Raw genomic sequence first — 27,234 nt, forward strand, 5'->3', positions numbered from 1 at the left:
TGCTCTAGAGAAACCCTTTCTAATATTGAAAAGCTTCTCAGATCTCCTCTTCAACCTTACCTCTCTTTGCTACAATATTCATTTTGAAGGCAAAAGTTTCTTTACTTTAAGAATCAATTCATTCTATGTCCAGAGTAAGGACTTTTGTGTGCTTTTCCCAAAAGACTTGTCTACTCCTCTTTTCTGATTGTTTGCCTTCTGTTTTCTTTTACTATCAGAGACAAGAGGTGATAAGAGATTTCTTTTCTGTCAATATTCTGATTTTCAAGAAGCTTTATTATTTATTTCTTTTGTCCATTAATAGAATTATTTTTTAGTTTTTAGAATTTTCAAATAACAAAGTAATGCTCAATAAAAGAAAATTTGGAAAAAGGAGCAAGGACGGGAAAAAAAAACTTTAGTCCTGTCTCCAAATCAAACCTTTTCTCCAAATCAAACAATTTTTTTCTCTACCTAGGCTTTGTAACGGCAAAGAGAAATACTCATTGAACACTTATTTTCTGTGTTGCTAAGAAGGTAAGTTCATATATAGTTACTTGAAATGAAATGCCTATAAAATCCTATCCTTTCATCTACCATTAATGACAGCTAATTTTTCTGTTATGCAGCATAGCGATGAATTTCACTTTCTGTCCTCTGTTGGTAGCCATGGGATTCCCTTGTCTCTGATTAATCCTTGAAATTATACTGTATAACATATTTTTCTTCTTTTCCATGGTATTTCTATAGCTTTCCTGCAATTTTGGCATTATCTCTAATATATTACTCCTTTACAATGTGAATAGTTTTGTCAGGTTTCTTCCCTCCTATAACCCAGTAGTTATAATCCTTTCTTCCCTCCTGTAACCCAGTGGTTCTTAATCAGGGGCAATTTGGCAACGTCTGGAAACATTTTTGATGACAATAAAAGGATGGCGGTGGGTTGGTAGGCAGTGCTACTGACATCTAGAAGGTAATGGCCAGGATGCTACTGAACACCCTACAACACACAGGACGGCCCGCACAACAAAGAATCATGAGGTCCAAAATGTCAGTAGTGTCATTGTTAAGAATCCCTGCAATAAACACAAATGTGTGCTTCTATGCAATAGATATTGGCCTTCCTTGGTGTATTAAAAGCAAAGGGCAACTGAATTCCAGAGAAGAAACTGACTAACCCAAGTTCTCCCTGACTTTAGATTGGCTTGCGATTCTTATTATAAAACTGATCAACCAAGAGCTAAACGGAAGACTTTAATTTATTAAAATCTCTTTCTGAGGCAAAATAAAAGAAATTTTAAAGAATAAAAAAATGGTGAATATGATTTTTTAAACTTGTTTGCTTCTTCTTCTTTGCAAAAACAGCATAAGTTTAAAGTAAAAGAAAAAATAAAATTTTCTACTACTTAACCTCTCTACACCTCAGTGTTTTCTTCTGTAGAATGAAGATTAAATGGGGGAAGTAATTTCAATTTTACAGAAGCAAGAGAGGAAATGTACTAAGACATGTCAAGTCCATAGGCAAAAATAGGGTCTCAGTAAATGATAGTTGTGGGAATTCCCTGATGGTCCAGTGGTTAGGACTCTGCGCTTCCACTGCGGGGGGCACGGGTTCCATCCCTGGCTGGGGAACTAAGATCCTGGAAGCCGTGCGGTGTGGCAAAAAAAAAAAAAAAAAGATGGTTGTATCAGTTTGGGTTTGGGTTATTAGTTGCAAGCAATGGAAACAAATTTCTGGCCGACTTAAGAAGAAAAGGAATAATTGAAAGAAAATTGGGTAGCACACAGAATTGTAGGAAAACCTGGAGAACCAGATTTGGAAATGGACAAGAATAAAGGAAGGTTGTATAGCCAGAATCACACACTTCAGTGAGTGTCACCGCACAACATGGATGCTCTGGCCTCCACCATAGAACTGGAAATTGGATACTGTTGTCTGCACTGTTGACTACTGAAAAAGGATGCAGCTACCCCCACCCCATCTCTACTCCCTACCAGCAAGAATTCTTTCAATCCCTGCCTCACTATCTCCACGTTAAAAATTTTAGGTGGATGATTTTGGTCAGGTGAACCTGGGTCATATACCTGTGCTCTAGCTGTCACAGAGCTGGGCAAGTGATTATATTATGTTTTCAGTTCATTATGGGAGGAGGACACTATTTCCGATATTCCAGTCACATAAGGGAAGGAATTCCCTAAACAAAGGAAAGGGGTTCAAATCTGGACAGTCCCCCATTTGTAGTGACAAATGTCCACTATAGATATCTTTTCACCCTCACTCCTGCTCATCATGACCACAAAAGCCAAATGAGACTTGAGCGAGTTGCAACCAAGGACCAAACAAATTATATTTCTAACAATGGTTGTGACATGGCTTTTTGTGTAATTGTTTCACTATACTTTTTTTTTTTTTTTTTTTTTTTTTTAAAGAGAAATCATATTTTTCATTTTTTTTTTTTTTTTTAAAGGAGATTTTTTTTTTTTAATTTTATAGCTACTTTATTCATTTATTTATTTATTTATTTATTTATTTATTTTTTTGGCTCTGTTGGGTCTTCGGTTCGTGCGAGGGCTTTCTCTGGTTACGGCAAGTGGGGGCCACTCTTCATCGCGGTGCGGGGACCGCTCTTCATCGCGGTGCGCGGGCCTTTCACTATCGCGGCCCCTCCCGTTGCGGGGCACAGGCTCCAGACGCGCAGGCTCAGTAGTTGTGGCTCACGGGCCCAGCTGCTCCGTGGCATGTGGGATCTTCCCAGATCAGGGCTCGAACCCGTGTCCCCTGCATTAGCAGGCAGATTCTCAACCACTGCGCCACCAGGGAAGCCCCTACTATACTTTTCTGACTTGTTCATTTAGAAGACTATAAAAATTCTAATGCGATCATTTAAAATATTTTTATACTTTTAAATATACATGCAAAGAAAAGATAATTAATGTTAAATGGTGTTCAGAATGCAATTGTTTTGGGCCCCTTTTAGAACTAATGTGGAAGAAATATAATAAATGACAGAGGCCGATGAGGGGGAGTCTGTTTGATCTGTAAGGTCTGATAATCGGAGAAGTAAACAGTAACTTGACAGTGGATGAAAGAGGAACAATCAATGATCAGTAAACTCTGATAGCGTGGTTGATAAATGGTGGTTTTAGATAGTGCTGACCCAAACCTGGAGCTGTGGGAAAGGGTAAATGAAGAATGTAGCTCAGGTAACAGTGGAAAAGCAGTTATAGGCAGTCTGAGAGTGTTAGGGAATAAAAATATAGTAATAGGGATTTAAAAAATTTTTAATTTTAGTTTATTTACAATGTTGTGTTAATTTCTGTTGTACAGCAAAGTGATTCAGTTATACCTATATATATATTATTTTTCAGATCCTTTTCCATTATGGTTTATCACAGGATATTGAATATAGTTCCCTATGCTATACAGTAGGACCTTGTTGTTTATCCATCCTATACCTGATAGTTTGCATCTGCTAATCCCAAACTCCCAATTCTTCCCTCCCCCACCCCCCTTCCCCCTTGTCAACCACAGGTCGGTTCTCTATGTCTGTGAGTCTGTTTCTGTTTCGTAGATATGTTCATTTGGATCACTTTTTTTAGATTCCACATATAAGTGATATTATATGATATTTGTCTTTCTCTGTCTGACTTAGTATGATAATCTCTAGATCCACCCATGTTACTGTAAAATGGCATGATTTCATTCTTTTTTATGACTAAGTAGTATTCCATTGTATATATATACCACATCTTCTTTATCCATTTTTCTGTCAATGGACATTTAGGTTGTTTCTGTGTCTTGGCTATTGTAAATAGTGCTGCTATGAACATAGGGGTGCAAGTATCTTTTCAAATTATAGTTTTGTCTGGATATATGCCCAGGAATGGGACTGCTGGATCATATGGCAACTCTATTTTTAGTTTTTTGAGGAACCTCCATACTGTCCATACTGTTTTCCATAGTGACTGCACCAATTTACATTCCCACCAACAGTGTAAGAGGGTTCCCTTTTCTCCACACCCTCTCCATCATTTATTATTTGTAGACTTTTTAATTATGGCCATCCTGACTGGTGTGAGGTGGTACCTCATTGTAGTTTTGATTTGCATTTCTGTAATAATTAGCGATGATGAGCATCTTTTCATGTGGATCTTCTGCCCATTTTTCGATTGGGTTGTTTTTTTGTTATTGAATTGTATGAGCTGTTTGTATATTTTGGAGATTAATCCGTTGTCAGTCACATCATTTGCAGATATTTTCTCCCAGTCTGTAGGTTGTCTTTTCATTTTATTTATCGTTTCCTTTGCTGTGCAAAAGCTTGTAAATTTGATTTGATCCCATTTGTTTACTTTTGCTTTTATTTACATTGCCTTGGGAGACTGACCTAAGAAAACATTGCCAAAATTTATGTCAGAGAATGTTTTGCCTATGTTCTCTTCCAGGAGTTTTATGGGGTCATGTCTTATATTTAAGTCTTTAAGCCATTTTGAGTTTATTTTTGTGTATGGTGTGAGGGTGTGTTCTAACTTCATTGATTTACATGCAGCTGTCCAACTTCCCAACACCACTTGCTGAAGAGATTGTCTTTTCCACATTGTATATTCTTGCCTCCTTTGTTGAAAATTAATTGACCATAGACACGTGGGTTTATTTCTGGGCTCTCTGTTCTATTCCATTGATCCATATGTCTGTTTTTGTGCCAGTACCATGCTGTTTTGATCATTATAGCTTTGTAGTATTGTCTGAAGTCTGGGAGGGTTATGCCTACTGCTGTGTTCTTTTTCCTCAAGACTGCTTTGGCAATTCTGGGTCTTTTATGGTTCCATATAAATTTTAGGATTATTTATTCTAGTTCTGTGAAAAATGTCATGGGAAATTTGATAGGGATTGCATTAAATCTGTAGATTGCTTTGGGTAGTATGACAATTTTAACAATAAGTAATAGGACTTTTTCAAATTGTTTTTTGCTGTGTTTTGTTTTTACATTTGGGTACACCATACCAAATGTAGTGCCTTATAAATTTTAACTATGGAATAGGTAAAATAATTTTTGATGCCTAAATTATACTGGATTTATTAGTTAAATCAACCATCACTGTTAAATGAACCTTTCTCTTTAGGTTGGGAAAAATATTCCTTGGATTTTAAAGGAATATGTATTTTATAGATATTTAACATGTATTTTATAGATATTCCTAACTCTTGAGCCAATATAAAAAAATATGTTTAGCTATGCTCTCTGGCAGCAAATTCTAATTCTTTAGAATTTCCTAGGTAGACTGTTGTCATGTCTTAATTTTTAAACTTACCACACAAATATTTTCAGCATTCCTACTATATTCAAGATCCTGTGTTAGGACCCGGGATTCAAAGATAAGCAAGATAACCATTATTATTGCCAAGGAGCTCACAGTCCAAGGGGCTCCAAAATATGTATGATAAATACTATAGCAGGTATTTGCAGGAAACTGAACAGGGATGGAGTCCATAGTTCCAAATGAGAATAAAGGAAGGCCTCTTGGGGCTTCCCTGGTGGCGCAGTGGTTGAGAGTCGCCTGCCAATGCAGGGGACATGGGTTCGAGCCCTGGTCTGGGAGGATCCCACATGCCGCAGAGCAACTGGGCCCGTGAGCCACAACTACTGAGCCTGCACATCTGGAGCCTGTGCTCCGCAACAAGAGAGGCCACGGTAGTGAGAGGCCCGCGTACCGCAATGAAGAGTGGCCCCCGCTTGCCGCAACTAGAGAAAGCCCTAGCACAGAAACGAAGACCCAACATAGCAATCAATCAATCAATCAATAAATCTAAAAAAAAATTAAAAAAAAAAAAAAAGGAAGGCCTCTTGGAAGAGGTTTCTTAGCTAATCCTACATCACTGCACCAAAATTTTCAAGTTTTAAGAACAAGAGGGCAAACAGTTGTTCCATATGTGTATGCAAGAGAAATAATCAGGAGAATGAAGCTAGTAAATCACCTTGGCATGCTCAAACTTCTTCAGCATGTGTATCACAGAATTTCAGATTGTTAGCAAATATGAATAAATATAAATAATACATATGACTATGATATTCCAAGACTTTCCCCACATTGCTCAAATAAAATGGTAGCGGGTTTTCCCTGGCCCTCTTTATTCATTATACAATTGTTTCTAGCGACCAATGGTATAATACTTAATACCTTTTCCTTTTCCTTGTAGGATTACCGGAGAGTAAATGAAACGTGTGAAGCTTAGTGCAGGGCCTGGCACACAGTAGCATTCAATAAGTGATAATCTTCCTCTCCAGTCCAAGGAGAGGGAGACTTCTATGCCCATTCACTACAGTGCCTTTGCAATTAACGATGTGCTAATAAATGTTTGAACTCTACACTAACCTCACAGCTAATTACCACTACCCACCAAAGAAATCTTTAGCATCTTCCTTTTTTCCCCAGTTTCCTCAGCCCCCCACTGTATTCTTAGTAATACCTTATGGTAAAACTCTTAAATTCTTAAAACAAGACTGTCACATTTAAGTTATACAAGAAATTTTTAATCACACAAACATAATTCATGAAACAGTTTTTGGAGGTTTCTGCCAATGCAATTGCAAACAGAAGTATCAAGATTTTATTATCCCTAGGAAAATAAGTCCCACAAGTATTGAGATTACATACTATTCCAAATTCCAAAGTAGACCAAAACAAGGCAATAAGTGTAGATAGAGCACACTGACAACAGATGGCAGCACTAGAACATCAAACCCTGCCTTTCACTTCCATGTTAGGCTGTGACTTGCAAAAATGCAGAACCCCAGTCAAGGTGGGCAAAAGATAATGTGTACCTAGAGGGTTCCTCATGAGCATTCGAAATAGTCACATAGCACCAAGCAGCAAGCACACAGGGATGCAGAAGTTGCTACATCACATGGTAATGAGAAGGGACAATATGAGATGAAAGTGTTCTGAGATACAGGGTGTGACTTGGGAGTTGTAAAAATTGTACACAGAAAAAAAAAATTGTACACAGAAATGGAGTCAGGCTCTTCAATTCTGAAAATGGGGGTATTCACCAAGGATCAGAGCACTGGATACATATGAACACTTAAAATGCATTTCAGTTGTACCCACACAATATAGCAGGAAGTTGAATGATATATTTTTTTAAAGAAATGAAATTTATTTTCAAATGTTCATATAAACAAAAGAAAGTGGTAATAGAAAATGAGTATTACAGTTAATTTTTTGGATAATAGTTCTTATATATTAATAGATTTGTATATGACTTATAACTGGGAAAAAATTATTTTTTTGAAAAAAACTTTTAGACTGATTTGCCAATTTATTACACTGGTAACTTAAACATGAAGAAATGGATTTCCTCATCCTTCTATACCCCGTGATTAACAGCTAAGACTTGAGAGAAAAAGACACCTAGATTGAAATCTCACCTCAGTGGATCTTTAGCTGTATACCAAGCTTATCAAGATACTTAAATTCTCTGTGACTCATCTATAAAAACCTGACCACAGCTAACTGACAGGATTTTGTGAGAGTCAAAGAAGTAAAGCAGATAGCACAATGTTTAGCACATAGTATGTATTCAATAACTGAAAGCTATCACTGTGATTCCATATGTACGTTGGCCCCTCAACCCCAACTTTAAATTATTTTCGTACTTTAAATTCCTGAAAATGGGATTGCTAACTGTATTATGAATAGAGAAAGTGGCTGGGAACTTGGTAGCTGTAGTAATGATGTTCTTGCAAATACTGCGGATAAAAAAAAAGTTAATTTGGAAGGGAGTAGGGGAAAGATGAAAATCTTAGTTTTATATTATTTCTGGGTAAAACCTGTGTGAATGTGCCTACTTAAGCTCAAGGCAAGGATCTCTGAGTAGTTTTGCTTAGCTAAGTTTGTTGAAGCCAAAGGACTTTATGCTAAACATTCTGCCCTGACCCAGAGAGCAAACTAAAGCTATGATTTCTTATTCCTCATTGGCATAGCATTAGTGAGGGGCCCACAGTGCAGGCTTTGGTGGAGATTAACTGGAAGAGCCTGTCATCTGCCAGTAAAATATTCCCTTAGGCAAGTCTCCTAGGAGAGACAGTTTCTACTCTATCAGACTGGTTTCTCCTTCTGTTTTCAAGACTGGGCTACTCTTGAAGTGGAAGGGGGTTGAGAGTGAGTATTCAAATTAAAGTTGCAGCTATAAGGGTTAGACTCAGTAGCCTATGAGTTCTGCTAACATGAGGGTCATGCCTCATTCATTTTTGTGCCCCCGATGCCTCAACAGGGTTCTGCATTCAATATAATTATGAATATATGAATCCTCATAATTTTGTTTTACCTAATTGTCGCGTGTAGGAACACTACACCAGTTTTAAAAATAAGTACACCTTTTTAGGTAGTTGCTTTGGAAATGTATGACCTGTGGTGTGAATAATAAGGCATACCAAGTGCCAAGCACTGGAGCTAAGCATTTTACCTTACTACTGAGTGAAGTAAATTTTGGAAACTGAGGCTTCGACATTAAAGAATACAACTAAGATGGCACAGCTAATAGGTGATAGAGTTTAAAACTTGAACCCAAGGCTGCCTGACTTTTAATCACAAGAGAAAAGGCCTCGTATTAATTCAGCAAAACTTGGTGAGCCGCTGCCCTTCAACTTGCAGTTCTAGGCAGGTTCCACCCGGAATTTAAGGCCTGGTTTACCAAGAAGAACGATTGTGCCCACACACCCCGCGCACCTCACCCTAAACAAGAACTGGACTGGAAAAGATAAAACGTGGCCACTGCGCAGGCTCAAATGTCCCTTCCTCACTCTTCCTTCCCTGCCCCGGGACGTCACCGCGGCAACTTTCCCAGACGACTCTAGAACGGCTCCCGCCCACTATGAAGTCAAACGGGTGGAAGCTGTTTCTCTCTGCGACGTGGACACCCTTCTCTTCCTCGGGCCTTTCCAACTTCTAAGTCAACACCACGCGCCTCGGTTTCCCGGGGATTCAAGCAGGAGTTTGCCAGATGTCAATATGGCCGCTGACAGGCGGTCCCAAGCAGAGGCTTTTCATAGGCCAAGGTCTCATCCTAGCCCCGCCCATTTCATCCCTCCTGGCTGCGGCCGCCGAGGCCTTCGATACGCATGCGCAGCGAGGGCGGGCCGAGAGGTGGGACGGCCCGCGTCTTCCGTGTGCCGCCACCGCCGCCGCCTCAGCTTCGCTGCTCCTGCCCCTCCGGGGCTGCGTAGCCGGCGTTAGCCGCGCGAGGGTTAAGAGAGGGGACCGACGGAGCGTGCGTGCGCGGGGGTTCCCGGAGTCCCAGCAGTTCCTCTCGCGGGTGGACTGCGAGGTCAGCAGCAGTCAGGGGAGGCCCTAGACGGCGCCATGTCGGCGGGCGGCCCATGCCCGGCAGGAGCCGGCGGGGGCCCAGGAGGCGCCTCATGCGCCGTGGGGGTCTCCCCCGGCGGGGTATCCATGTTCCGGTGGCTGGAGGTGCTGGAGAAGGAGTTCGACAAGGCCTTCGTGGATGTGGATCTGCTCCTGGGCGAGATCGATCCGGACCAGGCGGACATCACTTATGAGGGGAGACAGAAGATGACCAGCCTGAGCTCCTGCTTTGCGCAGCTTTGCCACAAAGCCCAGACTGTGTCCCAAATCAACCACAAGCTAGAGGTGAGCTGTGGGCGCTGGAGGGGGTGGCATTCAACTCCAGTCATCAGACCTCATTTAACGCACCCGTGAAACGACCCTAGAAAACTGCCAACCGGGGCACCTGGGCTTCCTACGTGACGGGGGAGTGCGCGCGCGCGCAGGAAAGGACTGAGGTGAGGTTAGAGCAGAAAAAGGTGTGTGGATTGACGTGTGGGTCTCCCGGGATCCTGTCGTCCACCTTCCTTGTATCTCTATGAGGAGGAAGCAGGAACTAATTACTCCAGCCTACTTGTGCCTGTTACGTTAACAGATCTCAGACTTAACTGAAGCGCAGAGATTCTGTCATAAGAATACTTTAGCTCACCTTTTAACGTTTGAGTTTTTAGATCTACTTTCACATTGATAAACTAGGTTTGTATATCACCAGACAGACACAGTCCTGATTATTTTTAACTATTTCAGATCAGTTTCTGTTGTTGCACACAGACGAACTGTTCCTTGCCTGCCCGAACTATTTAGGGGAATTTGATCAAAGCTCTTAAGAAGAGTTAGTGGGATAAGCAAGACGGTATCAGTGTCTGTTTCAGTTTACAGTTAGTTGGTCCTTAAGTTACAGGCACAGCCCTCCAGAGCGTCCTACAATTATTCAGCTGACTTCTAACATTGAGGTTTTGTCTGTACTTCACTATCTTTCCCAAAGTCTGGGTTTATTTTTGAGAGTGTGTGAAGGATGATCATTTGCTTTAGTCTCTAATCTTGGTTGTGGGTGTGAGTGCAGTGGTGGTGCTTCCAAAAAAAACCCCCAAACCTACCATTTTTGCAGAAAATTAAGTTTTTACAATATTTAGAAATCATGATAGATTACAATTATTACATAAAGATCATTTTCTAACTAGATAATTTAAATAAGAGAATGGGTCTTTCATTTTAAAGTAGGTAAAAATAGAATAATAAATGATGTGCACAGTTCTTTGAACATTAGATTTTGTGAGAAATCATCGTTACTATCAGTTGTGGTGATTGAGAATGCCCACTGGATCCAAATCAGTATGAATATCAGAAATGCATCCTCTCCTTGCTTAGTGGTTAGCATTCTTTCTCTTTTCTGTCAGTCGTGGAAAAGGTGGTATAATTTAGCTTTGATTAACATAGAATTGCATATGGGAGATTTTGTGACTCTTGTTCACAGAAAGGACTGTTAATTTCTTTCATCCTTTCTGAAAAGGTTGGAAGTGTTGCTATGAAGCTAATCGCTTCTTAATCTAGGTATATGAAAATGTCTCTTGAATTCTTGCTTCAGTGGTACTTTCTAGAAGATGGTTATTTATTCATGTAGTGAAATTGCATTTGATGGTCTTTAGAAATAGCACTTCAGCTTTAAATAACAGCAAGAGTAGCTTTTGCTACTCTACAACTGAGAGTATTTACTGAGATAAACAGATTCTAAAAAGTGAAACAATATGTAATTCATTTTTTAAATGACTTAAGGAAACTTTAAAGTGCTATTTGGATGTAATTATGTATTCTGATTCTATGTCCTGGCTTAGAAGGTGGCATGATTTCTCAAAATAAGAAATGCTAGCCTATCACAATGTGAGCATGATTTTTCAACATGCTTGAAGCCTTTGATTTAAAGATCTTAGGAAATGGGGATTGTTTCTGTGTTTTTTCAGTTACAGTTGACTTCTCTGTCTGTGGGGTTATTCTTTCTATATTTAGCAGTTTCTACAGTTTTCATGGACTCTGTTGTATATTGCTGAGGAGAGAGGTTCATTGTCAGTAGTGCTTTTCGAAGTAGATCTGCCATTGTATCATCTGCAGAATTTCAGAGGTTGCCCTGTGTACTGTTAGCAATCTTTTGAGATCTTGAAATTTTAGAAAAGATTTCCATACTTTCTTGCCCTGTTTTATTTCTTAGCAAGTGAATTGAATTAGTTTTATTGTTTTAAGGATATGGACATTAAGACATAATATTTGAGGTCACTTACAGTTTGATATAGCAGATGTGCACCAAAGTTCGGTGGTTTTAGAGATTAATACCTTAAACCATATTACCATAATAAAATATTTTTATAATCAAGAGAGATACCTCCAGTATGAGTAACTTATGATATATTTAAATTGGTCTTGAGTATCCTTCCAGATTGCCCTTCTTCTGCTCAGTCATTGTCTTTAGGTAGTTAATTTAATATTAATATAGTAGTTAGGAAAACAATTTTGCTACAAAAAAAGAGGTTACATTAAAAAATTAAATATAAGTGACATCTATGTGACTGCTTTTTTCCATAAATTATATTTGGGGAGAGGGATATCTATAACGGGAAGGGGAGGGCAGAGAATTCAGAATATTTTGAGGTAGTGCATTTCAAATTACTCACATCTCTTTTATACTTCCCACCTGCTTGAGAATCCCTGCTATGGTGAGCCACTTGGTGATAGCTGTGCTGGAGTCACAGGTACTGATTGGGATAGTAGTAGTAGTAATAGTAATAGTAGCAGTAGTAGGTGTGTTGGAGTAGAACAAAGGATGAGAACCAGTGCTTTAGAAAAACTCACCTCTCTGCCTTGAAGTACGATTTTCTGCCTGTTCACCCCTTCTTTAAAATAACAGCAAAACAGTATATCTTCTGTCATGTCCTCCTTTACCTCAGCAATTGCTGAATAAGTATCTTTTTTTAAAGTGATTTACTGTTCACAGCCATCTAGAGCCACATTGAAAATGACCTAATGATATACTACCCTTTTACTGCTTTAAAGCTATTCTGTTTTCGGTGTTTTTTTTTTTTTTTAGTGTATCAGTTTTATTGCAATTTGTTTAACATTGGCTGTTAACCGCTCATTGAACAGTTTCAGTGCCATAAAATGGTAGGTTTCAAAAATAGTATTCCCCCCCATAATCTGCCCCCATTCTCACCTGTCCATCCTTGCTCTTCTTTTTTTTTTTACTTGGCCACTCGGTTTGTGGGATATTAGTTCCCCGAACAGGGATCGATCGAACCTGGGCCCCTGGCAGTAAGAGCTCCTAATCCTAACCACTGAACCACCAGGGAATTCCCCATCCTTGCTCTTTTCAATAATTACTACATTGATTTCCCTTTGCCTTTCTACTTACTTACTTATACCAAGGCTATTCGTATTTAGTTTCTAGTGCCATGTTCCATACTTGGATGAACTGGGCAGCATTCTAGGCTAGTATAGGAAAGCTGTTCTGTTTTTAAACAAGCGACGAGGCTGTTTTGCAGCATTGAACTTGAAGTTTAATATTGCTCCAGTATATATTTATTGAGTGCTAATTATGCACCATATGCTGTGTTGGACACTTGGGATACAATGGAGCGCAAAAACGGACATAATCATCACTGTTATGGAACTTGGATTTTATTGGAATTTGTTGAAATAATTATCATGTAAATGTGAAATTCCAACTTTGAGGTACATAGAGTAATGAGAACCTATTCTGGGGGATCAAGAAAGGCTTCTTTGAGGAAGTGACTATTGAGTTAAGACATAAAGGATGAGTAGGAATTAATTAGGCCAAGAGAAATAGGAGTATCGTTCAACATTCTGGTAGAGAGAACAGGACGTAGAAAGCACCTGTGATGGGCGAGTGCTAATGCATTTGAAGAACTGAGAGTTGATATGTGTTTTAAGAGCATAGGGCAAAAGTAGTGAGATGCAAAATAAGTTTGAACAGGTAGGTAAGGACAATATCTACATGATTTTCCAGACCATGTAGTAGATTTGAGGGCTTTATCATAACAATGGGAAATGTTTTAAATTAGGTGGTAACCTCAGATAGGAGATTAGAATAATTTACTCTGGCTATGATAAGGAGAGAGTTTGGGGAAATAACAAGAATAAATGCAGAAAACCATTTAGGGGGCTCTTAATTCTGATCCATGTGAGATGATGGGAGTAGGATAGCAGAGGTGGAGGAAAGTGTTCAGAACAAGAGAGATTTGAGAAGTAAAAATAAAATCTAGGGATGGGTTGGAACAGGGGGATGTGGGAATTCAGGATGACTCCAAGGTGCCAGTTGGCTGGATAAATGGATGGATATTATATATTGCTAGCAATAACTATATTGCTAACTGTTGATCAATTACTATGGGCCAGGCTCTGTGCTAGGTCTTTTATATGTATCGATTCACCCAATTCACAAAATAGTCCTGTGGGGTAGGTTTAGTATTGTTATTCCCATTTTACAGGGATTAAGTAAGGGGCCCAAGACTACAGAACTAGAGAAACCAAGCTCTCCAAAAACACATTTATGTCTGGTTGGGGAAGGAGGAGGTGGAGAGAAAAAAAGCAAGCAGAAAAAGTTGAGTGTGGCTGGATAGCCGGGAGGGGGCGGGGGAGTTCAAGGGGGGTATTGTTTTCTTTTTTTTTTTTAATGGAAAAATAAACTTAAACATGTTTACAAGCCAATGAGAAGCATCTAGTTGAGGGAAAATCTGAATATTCTAGAGAAAGAGAGGATAATTAGTAAGATTTCTGAGTGAAGATGAAATCCAAAATACATGTAGAGAGAATGGCTTTATATTGAAAGGACAGCTATTAAAGGGAAAGGAGAGATGATAAGCACAGAAGCAGGAGTGTTTTGTGTGACGGCTTCTGTATTCTCTGTAGAATAGGAGCCTGGGACAACTGCTGAAAGTGGGTGAAAGTAAGAGCTCGAGGAGAGTGAGAAAGATTTGAAATAGTAATGGAAGAGTGGGAGAGCAAGTTGGCCAGAGAAATAGAAGGACTGCCAGACAATGCTGAGGCCTAATTTGGAGTTATCATAAATTCATGGTACAACCAGTCTGCCCTGTCATATGACTTTCTCTGGCAATACAGGCACAGTAATGAGAGTAATAATTGAGTTCAGCCAGTGCTGTAGCAAGGAGTTTGCTATATAGACAAGAGTGTTATTGAAATGAAAATGGTATTGGGGATGAAGAAAAGGAGATAATCTTTAAAGGAGTAGAAACAGTATTTGATAATTATCTAGATGCAAAGGAAGAGGAATGGTTAAGGATGATACCACATTTCTGTTTGGGAAATATATTGGTTGATACCTACAGTGGCTTGAATGGTGCTCCCCTGCCCAAATTCATGTCTACACAGAACCTCAGAATGTGACCTTACTTGGAAATAGGGTCTTTACAAATGTAATTAATATAAGGATGGAGATGAGGTCATAGCAGATTACAGTGGGTCCTAAATCCAGTGAGAGTATCCTCCGAGGATACACAGGGACACAGAGAAGAAGGCTATGTGAGGATGGAATAAGAGATTCGAGTGACGTGTCTACAAGCCAAGAAATGCCAAGGATTGCTGGCAACCACAGTATTAGGAGACAGGCATGGGACAGTTCTCTTTCAGGGTCTCCAAAAGGCACCAACCCTGCCAGTGCCTTGATTTGGGGCTCCTGCATCCTGAACTGTGAGAGAGTAAATTTTTGTTCTTTTTAAGCCACCAAGTTTGTGGTAATTTGTTATGACAACCCTAGGAGACTTATACCATTCACTGAAGTAAGGAATCCAGGAGAAGGAGTGGGTCTGGCAGGAAAGATAATGGGTTGAGTTTAGGAGGTTGTGCATCGTTAAGGTCCTTATCCCTTTTTTGCATATTCCTAACATAGTTTCCTAATTGCTTATTACCCCCTCCAAATCATCCTCTCATTGCCAAAATCATTCTAAAGTGATTCATGTTAATGGTTCATATCAAAAGGCAAGTCTGACTACGTCACTCTTCTTTGTATACCTCCCTATTACTTACTGGCTAAAATTCAAACTCTGTAGCATGTTGATCTGTGTCCAGTCTGTCTGTCCTCATCTCTTGTCGCCCCTTCTTAGCTGCTTTTGCCTCAAATAAAACTGGTTTATTTGCATTTCTCTAAATAGGCCTGCTCTTTCATGGCATCTCTACTTTGGCACAGGCTTTTGTGTATAATACCTTCTCTGTCCCCTTTGTCTACATTGTCAAACACCCACTCATCTTTCAGCACACCACTTACATCACCATCTCTGTGAAGGCTTTCCTCACCCAACTCTATAGGCAGAGGCTGTCTTAACACCTTGGACTTGCTCGGGCTGTTACAAGATTTATTATTATACATTGTACTACAACTTGTGGTTGCCACATTTCTCTACCTCTAGAAGGTAAGCTCTTAGAAGGCCAAGACTTTGTCATAGGTGAAATAATCTGAACTATCAAATGCTTGTGAAAGCTGATTTTTGGCTATGGCATTATGTTTGTGAACCCGTTTTGGTTTCTAAGAATTGGTTAGTAGTTTTTTTCTCCATGATATCAAGTTGATTTATATGTGGATTACAGAATTGGTGTTTGGCCCCTTTTAAAAAGGGGCCAATTTTTGGAAATTTGGAACCAACACATTAAACACCAACCTTTTTGACCCACTTACATTCTTGTCTCACTTGCTAGGGGTTTTCACATCTCAGACCTTTCCCTTTCCCTACTCCATGTATTAGCTGATCTCCGTTCAGCATTCAGGTAAACTTCTCCTTTCTGACTCCCTTTGTTTCTTTTTGAATTGGTACATCACACATGCCTGTACACTAGTGTTTACAACACTTTACATCATAATTGGAAATGTATTTTTTTTTTTAATTTATTTTTTATTTTTGGCTGCGTTGGGTCTTCGATGCTGTGGGCAGGCTTTCTCTAGTTGTGGCGAGCGGGGGCTACTCTTCATTGCGGTGCACGGACTTCTCATTGCAGTGGCTTCTCTTGTTGCGGAACATGGGCTCTAGGCACATGGGCTTCAGTAGTTGTGGCACACAGGCTTAGTTGCTCCGCGGCCTATGGGATCTTCCTGGACCAGGGCTTGAACCCACATCCTCTGCATTGGCAGGCGGATTCTTAACCACTGCGCCACCAGGGAAGCCCTGGAAATGTATTTTTTATCTCTTTCTATTAGACAGTAAAATCCTCAAGGGCAGAATCCATGTCTTATTCATCATTTTGTCTCCAGATCCTGGCACACTGTGTATATTCAATAAATGTTTATTTGAATGAATAAATTATTTGAAACAACTTTAGTTGCCTCATTCTGCCATGAGTCCTCAAAGTTTATCAGTAATCATTCTGTAATACAAGTTTCATGAGAGCTGGGATGGTGTCTGTCTTGTTGACTCTACTATCCATTGTGTCTAACATAGGGCCCACCATATTAGTGAAAGACTGAATCAATTGCAAAGATATGATTTGTTAGTTAATATTTCATGGTATTCCATTTTAAGAAAAATTTGAAACTGACTAAAAATAACTTTAAACATCATTACATTAGAGTATTGAGTATGGATTTAGTGTACTTTTGACATTTCTAGTATATTTGGTAGGTTGATTCTCCTCATCCCACCTCGAGTTTGATTATAGAGCAGCTGAATTCTTTAACATTAAAATGAAAACAGAAAACATTTTATCTTGTTTGGAACTTCATTTTGAGGTTTAAAGTACTTTAACTTTTAAAAATACATCATAGACTTACCTACTTGTCTCCATTTCAAATCCCCCAACTCTAGTTCAGTCACATTGTCTCCCATGTTACACACAGCTGCCTTTTTTTTTGGCTGTGTTGGGTCTTCATTGCTGTACGTGGGCTTTTCTCTAGTTGCTGTGAGTGGGGGCTACTTTTTGTTGTGGCGCGCGGTCTTCTCATTGCTGTGGCTTCTTGTTGCAGAGCACGGCTTCAGTAGTTGCAGCACGTGGGCTCAGTAGTTGTGGCTCATGGGCTCTAGAGCGCAGGCTCAGTAGTTGTGGCGCATGGGCTTAGTTGCTTCGCGGCATGTGGGATCTTCCCGGACCAGGGCTTGAACCTGTGTCCCCTGCATTGGCAGGCGGATTCTTAACCACTGTGCCTCCAGGGAAGTCCAGCTACCGTTTTTAAAACATAAATTCCATAGTTGTGGCATGGGGCTCAGTAATTGTGGCGTACGGGCTTAGCTGCTCTGTGGCATGTGGGACCTTCCCAAACCAGGGCTCGAACCCGTGTCCCCTGCATTGGCAGGTGGACTCTTAACCACTGCACCACCAGGGAAGACCTGTTGTGTATTTTTACAAGATTATATGGACAGAGGATTAAGGTCTAGACAGAGTAGAATAATAGGAGACTCTGAATAAAAAATTACTTTGATTTTGGTGCCACAGAGTGGAATCCAGAAGTTAAGAATTATATTAGAAAGGAATTATCCTGATGGAAAAGAGTTTGAGAGAAGAAATAGAATAGTAATGACTGCATTTACCAATAAATGGTAATGATAATCCTCAAAATTTGTTTAAATACACTGCCTCTCTATCTGTCTTTTTCATTCCTGGGAATACTTCATTCCTATGTTGCAGAATGTGCCCTGAAGTTTCATATATCTCCCCACTCCATTCCAGCTGATAGTGGAGATCCAGGGACCACATTTTTTTTTTAAACTAATTTTTTTAAAAACTATTTATTTACTTAGGCTGTGCCGGGTCTTAGTTGCGGCATGCAGACTCTTAGTTGCGGCATGCAGACTTCTTAGTTGTGGCATGCAGACTTCTTAGTTGCAGCATGCGGACTCATTTGTGGCATACGGACTCTTAGTTGCAGCATGCACGTGGGATCTAGTTCCCTGACCAGGGATCGAACCGGGGCCCCCTGCATTGGGAGCACAGAGTCTTACCCACTGGACCACCAGGGAGGTCCCCAGGGACCACATTTTGAGAATCACTACCTTAGAAAATCTCACCATTGGTTGTTTAATGGCCTTTAAATGAAGGCCATGGTCTTAAGGCTCAGAAATCCTCCTAGAGTGAGGTCATTTTGTCCTTGATGAGTTCTAGGGAAAGAATATTCTGATGGTCAGCTTTGTGTTATTTTATTTTATTTTATTTTTTCTGTAAATGAATCCAAGATCAAATGTAGGAAAGTGAAGAGATTGGGTTAACTCATTGACTAACTGGTTTTGATTTTGCTTTTTAAAAGATTTTTTTGGATATCATTTGAAAATTTAAGAGTTGAAGGTTGAAATCAGCTATTAATTTTCACTCTTTGCTCCTTATAGTGTTGCCAAGGTAAGACAGTGAGGTGAAAGATGCTCAGCCTTTTTTTATGGTCAAGCTAGTTTTTAGTCTGTTATTTACTAGCTGTGTGATCTTGGGCAAATTGCTTAAACCCTGATTTCCAGTTTCCTTAGCTATTAAAAAAAAAGAGAGTATGATGATAAGAATTAACAGATGGCACATGGTACGTGAATGCTTGCCATATAGTAGGTAAATGCTTGCTTTATGGTAGCTGTGAGTATTGTTAGTAAGTCAAACATAGGTATTGTAGCTGTAGAAACACATTTTTCCTAATGGCTAACTGCTTGATAATACTTTTACTACCTTGCCCTGGGAGTAAGAATTGGGTTCAAAGTGCTGTTTTGCTACTGACCATTTGGGTAGCCCTAGAAATAAAAGCAGCTTTGATGGGCCTTGGTTTTATTATCCAAATAGTAATCGTCATAATCATAGTTTTTATGTTCTCTAAGATCTCTTTGATTATAAAGTTCTGTGATATTAGGAGGTTAGCCATTGAATAAAATATGGAAATTTCTATTCTTCACATAAAATTTACCATTAACTAACTTTTCTTAGCAGCTAAAATGCTTATATCATAAACAAGAAAAGAGTTATTTAAATATTATGAAGTTTAGAGTAAACTTGAAACACTTGTTTTGTTCCAAAATAAATTGGGCTTTGAATTTTGATACCTGCATCCTTGCTTTGTAAAGAATTTTTACTTAATTTTTTAAAATTTGAGCAACCTCTTGAGAAATTATTTCACTTAATGAAGAGTCCACGTTTCTAGTAGGCCACTTTCAAAAAACCTCCATACTACCCTGTTTTTCCTTGCCTTTTTAGAATACAGTCACTTCTGATTTGAATATTAGTCTGCCAAATTAATTAATGAATACCACTTGTGCCTCTTTAGCATCTTTCTTAATGCCAGTTTTACTCAGTTATTAATAAATCATGAGATTTTTGGTTTGAAACATAAATCATAGTGGGACAACCAGACAATATATACCTCTTGAAACACACAGTGTATTTCTTGCCACAAACTTTTTTTTTTTTTTTTAATAAATTTATTTATTTATTTATTTATTTTTGGCTGCGTTGGGTCTTCGTTGCTGCGCACGGGCTTTCTCTATTTGCGGTGAGTGGGGGCTACTCTTCGTTGTGGTGCGCGGGCTTCTCATTGTTGTGGCTTCTCTTGTTGCGGAGCACAGGCTCTAGGCGCGCAGGCTTCAGTAGTTGTGGCACGTGGGCTCAGTAGTTGTGGCTCGCGGGCTCTAGAGCTCAGGCTCAGTAGTTGTGGCGCACGGGCTTAGTTGCTCTGCGGCATGTGGGATCTTCCCAGGCCAGGGCTTGAACCTGTGTCCCTTGCATTGGCAGGGAGATTCTTAACCACTGCGCCACCAGGGAAGCCCACTTGCCACAAACATTTAAGTACCATAGTTCCTCAGTATTTGCAGGGGATTGGTTCTAGGCCTCCCCACCCATACCCCTGCAGATGCCAAAATCCATGGATGCTAAAGTCCCCTTTATAAAATGGCATAGTGTTTGCCTATAAGCAGCACAAATCTTCCCGTATATTTTAAATCATCTCTAGATAACTTATAATACCTAATACAATGTAAATGCTATGTAAATAGTTGCCAGAATGAGGCAAATTAAGTTTTGCCTTTTGGAACTTGCTGGAGTTTTTTCTTCTGAATATTTTTGATCCACAGTTGGTTGAATCTGTGGATGCAGATTGCATAGATATGGAGGGCTGACTGTAAATGTAGTTAAACCTTTAGATCTACTTCTAGGTTATAGGAAATATAAGGAATAGAGGAATATATTAGACAACACTGGAAAGAAACAGTAAGACAGATACAGAATGAAAGTCAATGTAATGAAAAAAATGATAAGGGTTGTTATAGATTAAATGGCTTATTTTAAACTATTTCTGGGTAGGTTTACTTTAGCATAAGCGTCATATTGCTCAAAAAGTGCGTATTATTCAAATATGTATTTTCCTTTTGTGATTATTTTATTTCAAAGATTATAAAACTCAATAGGTGTTTTTTTGACTAAGAAGGACTGTCTAGACCAGGCTCATTTGTACTTTAAAGGTGCAGTCTTCAGAGAATACTGAACACTCTAGTAATAGGTGATTTTAAATTTTTATAATTTTTTTTTTGGTGGGCAATTTGTAAAATTGATGCATGTCTATAATACATTTTTATCGTACACGGAAGTTTTTTGTTTTTTTGTTTTTCTTTTCTAAGGTTTTTGGTTAGGAGTATTTGTGAAAGATGTGTAAAAACTGTTAAACTAACATTCTTTTCTGGAAGGCAATAGAAGTGAAGTTCTACTTTATTTAATCTCTTGCATATGTTTATTATATTTAAAGAACAGAGTCAAGTGCTAGTATTAGTATTTATTTTAGCATTTAAATCTTAATGAAATTTGTTACTGCTTCAGATTCATAATAAAAGGGCCAGCCCAATACATCAGCTACTAGCCTGATGTGACTATTGTGTGTTTGAAATATGGCTGGTCCAAATTGAGATGTGCTGTATGTGTAATATACATAATGGGTTTGAAGACTGAGTATCAAAAAAGGAATGTAATATTTTAATCATTGTTTTATATTATTATATGCTTGAATGATATTTTAGATGTGTTGGGTTAAGTAGAATATATTATAAAAATTGATTTCACCTGTTTAATTTCACTTTAAAAAAAATATTTATTTATTTATTTGGCTGTGCCAAGTCTTAGTTGCAGCACGCGGGATCTTTTTGTGGTGTGCGGGATCTTCAGCTGTGGCATGCAGGACCTAGTTCCCTGACCAGGGATCGAACCCAGGTCCCCTGCATTGGGAGCGCGGAGTCTTAACCACTGGACCACCAGGGAGGTCCCTAATTTTACTTTTTAAAATGTGGCTTCTAGGGGACTTCCCTGGAGGTCCAGTGGTTAAGACTCCATGCTTCCATTGCAGGGGGCATGGGTTCAGTCCCTGGTGGGGAAACAAAGATCCTGCATGCTACACAGCACAGCCAAAAAAATAAAGCAAAATAAAATAATAAATAAATGTGGCTACTAGAAAATTTTTAGTTACATATGTGGTTCGTATTGAATTTCTGTTAGGCAGCACTATACTAGAATATGACAGCTTTTCTGTTGCAATGAAAACATGAGCTGAGGATTTCTGGTCTGAGAAGGATCACAGTGGATTGATAGTTTTAAATTTTAAAAAATCTTTTGTAAAAACAGAAAAACTAGAATAACAAAAACACCCCACAAAACCCAGTGATAGCCTCATCAGCAAAACTAGATGAGGAGGGCATATCCTCACAAGCCCCAGAACATGGGTTGGTCAGGGTAGCAGGACCAACACAGATTGCATGTGGATGAGCACCTGTGGGGCAGAAGAAATAAATAGCAAGGGGACCCAGGCACAGAAATCACTAACAGAGCCCCAAAGGAGAAGACATCACTTTGGATGGGAAACTTGAGCGAATGATCTAAGAACAACTGGCAAAACTGCCTCCAGGTTGCAGGGGAATTCAAAACAGCCATGGGGACACACTAAGCAGCAGCAGGAAGATTAGAAAGTACTGGGGGTGGACTTTCAGAATCTCAGAAATTTCTAACAAAAACTGCTTTTGAGAAAGTCCAATTCTAAAGAAACACTGCTAGAAATAGAATCCAAATTCAGCAGAGCAGAAACATGAGGTTTGAAGTGAAGAGAGTTTGTATTCAAGATAGGGGAGGAATACATACATAGGAGGTTGATTGCAAAACAGTAGTTCTGGCTACAGACAGGCCATTGTTGTAAATAGTTCAGTTTAAGGCCAGGGGTGGGAGCCCGTTAGCCTGAAGCTAGGAAAGCTACCTATGCTCACCTCAAACCCCTCCATGGAAGTCTCCTCCTACCTAACATGTACTACATGAAAACCCATTTCATTTAAACATGAGTAACAGAAAAGGATTTTATTTAAACACCATATAAATGTACTGTAATCAAAAAAGGTAAAAATTAATAGACTAATGTGACAACAGACAATGAAGGCATATCAGAAAAATAAGGCTGCAAAGCAGTTGGAAACTGTAAACTGTATTATAAAATAAAGGAAATTAATAATGTTATTGATCTATGAATAAAACAGAATAATTTGGAGATAGGAAAACTCAGAAATAAAGTAATAAAAAAATAAAAATTAAAAGAATACTTGCAGAACTTTGGGGAAAAAATAGGAAAAAAATCATTTCAGAATGGAGCCTAATTTGGAAGAAGCGTAAAAAATAGGCAATGCAGTAAGTACAGCAAGAGAAAAAGGATATATAAGGGGAAAACAGAAAGGATTTGAGAGTAAATTGCAAATACAAAAGATAGGGAAAGAATAATTAATGTTAGTATAATTGGAGTCCCTGAAGAAGCATGAAACAAAACAAATATTTAAAACTTCTATCAACAAACCCTCATTTATTGCTGGTAGGAATGTAAAATGGTTCAGCCACTGTGGAAAACAGTTGGATGGTTCCTTAAAAAGTTAAACATCGAATTATCATATGACTCAGCAATTCCACTTCTAGGTATATACCCAAAAGAATTGAACACACATACACAAACAAATGTATATATGTTCATAGCAGCACTGAACATAATTGCCAAAAGATGGAAATAGCCCAATGTCCATCAACTGATGAATGGATAAACAAGTTGTGGTATATACATACAGTGAACTATATAGCTGAATATATTATAGCTGAATTTTTATAGTTGAATATATTATTCAGCTCTAAAAAGGAATGAAGAAGTACTGATACATGCTATAATATGGATAAACCTTGAAAACATGCCGAGTGAAAGAAATACCTGGAATAGTTAAATCCATAGAGACAAAATGTGCATTGGTGGTTTCCAGAAGCTGGGGACAGAGAGAGTGGGGAGTGACTGCTTAACAGGTATGAGGCTTTCTTTGGGCGTGATGAAAATGTTTTGGAACTAGATACAGATGGTGACTGCACAACATTGTGATTATAATAAATGCCACTGAATTGTTCACTTGAAATGGTTAATTTAATGTTATATAAATTTTGCCTCAATAAAAAACAAATTACCAACCAATTCACTCTTAAAAACTGTAACAGAGCATTGAATCTGCATATTGAGAAGAGTACACGTGGGCCTAGAATGATTAACACCATGCTATATTTTAGTAAAACATGGGACTAAAAATAAAGCAGACACAAGATCAAGTCACTTATAAGAGAAAGAAAAGATTGGATTTTGGACATGTGAATAGCAGCGTTTCGTACCAGAAGCCAAAGGAGCAACATATTTAAAATACTCAAGGAAAGAAAATATGAGCCAAAGATTTTATATCCAGCCAAACTGACTTCAGATGTAAAGACCACAAATAAATAGTTATGAACATGCCAGAAATCAGGGAGTACTGTTATGAGTGCTTTCTGAGAAATCTACAAGGCTAGAGAATGAGTTGAATTCATAGGAGCAGCTCTGGTAAAAGGTCAAGTGGTCAGCATAGAATTTATTTAATGGTGGAACTAAGACTATCAGTGTTAAGGATGAGAAAATATTTAAACATTACATATTGTATGCTCTGCAATATAAATATAGTGCAACTACTGAAAATGGGAGAAAAGAGTATCTTGAAAGTAGTATAAGCTAGATGATTGCTCATAGTTATTAGCTGAAATAGCAAGATAACGCTTTATTAAGATGCTGGAGAAGAATAAGAAAAGGGGGAAGAAAATGCTAATAGTTTCGTGACTGTTCATAGCAAGGATGTTATCTTAAATATAATCTAAAGAGGAAATTAAGGATATTATCTAAAAGTAATTATTAAAACAAAGATACAGAGCTTCCAGAATACTAAAATGTATATATATTTTAAAATCTAGCAATGAGCAGCTAAGACCTTACATGTGTATGTGCTATTTACAACTATAAAATGAAAAATATGATGAAAGGTTAAAACAGACAAAATTATACCAGGTAAATGCAAATAAAATGAAAGTAGGAGTTGCAAACTTGATAACAGATAAGGTAGAATTCAGGTCAAAAAGCATTTAATGTGGGGGAGCAAACTACTGACATATTGAGCTACATTGAAGTTAAGCACTCTGTTCATCAAAAGACACCTTTTAGAAAGTTAAAAGACAAACCACAGGATGGAAGAAAGCAATTGTAACTCATACCCAATAAAGGACTTTATATTCATAATAATATGTGTGTATATCTGTGTGTGTATGTGTGTGTCGAGAGAGAGAGAGAACTATAAATCAATAAGAAAAAAATGTATATAACGCTGTAGAAAAATAGGCAAGAGACTTGAATAGGCAGTTCACAAAAGAGAATATCCAAATGGTCAATAAACATATGAAAAGATGGACAACCTTATTAGTAATCAAGAAGTTTTCATTAAAACCACAATGAAATGCCACTACATTCCTACCAGAATGGCTAAAATTAAAAAGACTCACAATACCAAATGAAGGCAAGGTTGTGAAACTATCAGAGTTCTCATATATGGTGAGCATGTCAGTTGCTACAATCATTTGGAAAACTGGCCTTTTCTGCTGAGGTTTAACATATTCATACTCTGTAAACCAGAAGTTTCCTTCCTAGATATATACTCACCAGAACTGTATTCCATAGAAAGCTGTGTAGGGTGTTGCTAGTGTACCTGTCTTCACCTCCTTACCTGCAAATATCATGTGGCTAAAATGTCACTGAGAGAAAATGTTCCACGGTTGTATGGTGTTGATGGTTGCACAGTTCTATGATTATACTAAAAGTCACTGAACGGTACACTTTAAAAGAGTGAGTTTTAATGGTATGTGAGTTATATCTCAATAAAGCTGTTATTAAAAACAAAAACAAAAATGTCATTTAGAGCATGTAGTGATTTCCTACCAGATTTAATCTCAGTTTTGGTTTATCATCCAAAGCCATTTGTTGTATCTAGCCTCACTTTCCTATCTAGTCTTGTGTAGTCTGTCAATGTACAACCCCTCTCAGTAGTCTAATCTCCTTGCTAATAACATCTTCATATTCTAGTAAGTGCTTTCATATATAAGATTAATAATATGAAAATAGTCAAAGCCATGGGTATTATCCCTATTTTATTTTATTTATTAAAAAAATCTTATTTGAAGTATAGTTGACTTACAATATTACATTAATTTCAGATGAACAACAGAGCGATTTGATATTTTTATAGATTATACTCCATATAAAGTTATAAAATATTATCTCTTCCTTGTTGCTGTATATTACATCCTTGTATCTTATTTATTTTATACCTAGTAGATACTATCCTATTTTAAAATCAGGGAAACTTGAATGGACACAGAGTGATTTATCTGGAATCACAGGGCTAGTATTAGAATTTGTTTCAACTTCAAGATACTTATTGAGCATCTTTTATGTAGTAGGCACTAGTTGGTGCAGTTGGGAGATTTAGGTAGATTCTAATTCTCTGGTCTCTATACTCAGGGAATTTACCTACGTAGCTTCTAGTCTCTGTCTGCCCTTGCTAGTCTTCTCATCTCTTGACTGCTTTACTGCTCCTATTTGTCCTTGTTATCATTTAACTTCAAAGCCCTTCTAAACTCTCTTTTCCTCACTAACCTTCTTTAAACCTTCCTTTACTTTGAATTCCTTGGGACCTGACCGATTCTAAATATATCTGTAACTTGCCACACATTTTTCTTTAGTTGGTTCGAATGCATATGTATTACCTCAGTTGATAAGAAAGCTTCTCAAGGGCATAAATAATTATCACCTATAATTTAGAAAGTATTCTCCACAATTTTTTTCCCCCTCATTGAACCAGCATACTTCTTGGCGCCATAGATGCTTATTAGTAAAATTATGTTCAATAGAAAACTAAGGCCTTGCCTTGGTCTTTAACCCACTTGTTAGTTGGGAAGATCGAACACACACAAGGGATATGTCCTTTGCAATTGTAAAACAATGTATCGATTGTGAAAAATGAAAAGCTTCAGATTGAATGGCTGAGTGGCTCCGATGGGTTGTTCTGCTACAGTGTAACAGTTAGCTGTAGCTTACAGTTAATAATGGACTTCTAGTGTTCACCTATTCATTTCAAAGATAGTCTGTGTCATTCTTGAATAATAATTATTAGAGTCAAAATAAAGAAAATTAAGCATACTTAATGTTTTTTATTGTAGCTGTTTTATTTAAAAAAATTTTTTTATTGAGGTATAGTTGATTTACAACGCTGTGTTAACTTCTGCTATTGCTGTTTTTATAAGGCACAGTTGGTGGATCTGAAATCTGAACTGACAGAGACCCAAGCAGAGAAAGTTGTATTGGAGAAAGAAGTACATGATCAGCTTTTACAATTGCACTCTATTCAGCTTCAGCTTCATGCTAAAACTGGTCAAAGTGTTGACTCTGGTACCATTAAGGCAAAATTGGTAAGTAGTTTAGAGGGTAACATATATTTATATGTGTTTTAGAGGGTGAAAAGGACAATCTTTAATGAGGCTTTTTAATTATAAAAGTTAATATGTGCTCCTGGGAAATTTAGAAAATACAGGAAATGTGAAGGTCATCAT

General features: G+C 38.2%; 1 protein-coding gene across 2 annotated transcripts in view; it reads left to right on the forward strand.

Annotated features, from left to right (window-relative positions):
* Positions 1 to 9,130: 9,130 nt before the first annotated feature.
* The window catches only part of GOPC (golgi associated PDZ and coiled-coil motif containing), a 35,843-nt gene continuing 17,739 nt past the window's right edge, over positions 9,131 to 27,234 (forward strand). For both annotated transcript variants that reach the window (XM_057528029.1, XM_007190758.2), the window contains exons 1-2: positions 9,131 to 9,627; positions 26,929 to 27,093. In XM_057528029.1, coding sequence (XP_057384012.1) covers positions 9,340 to 9,627; positions 26,929 to 27,093 — 453 coding nt within the window. In that variant the 5' untranslated portion in view covers positions 9,131 to 9,339. The remainder of the gene's footprint in view (positions 9,628 to 26,928; positions 27,094 to 27,234) is intronic.

Source organism: Balaenoptera acutorostrata, chromosome 14 (assembly GCF_949987535.1).
Source record: "Balaenoptera acutorostrata chromosome 14, mBalAcu1.1, whole genome shotgun sequence".
NCBI classification, from domain to species: domain Eukaryota; kingdom Metazoa; phylum Chordata; class Mammalia; order Artiodactyla; family Balaenopteridae; genus Balaenoptera; species Balaenoptera acutorostrata.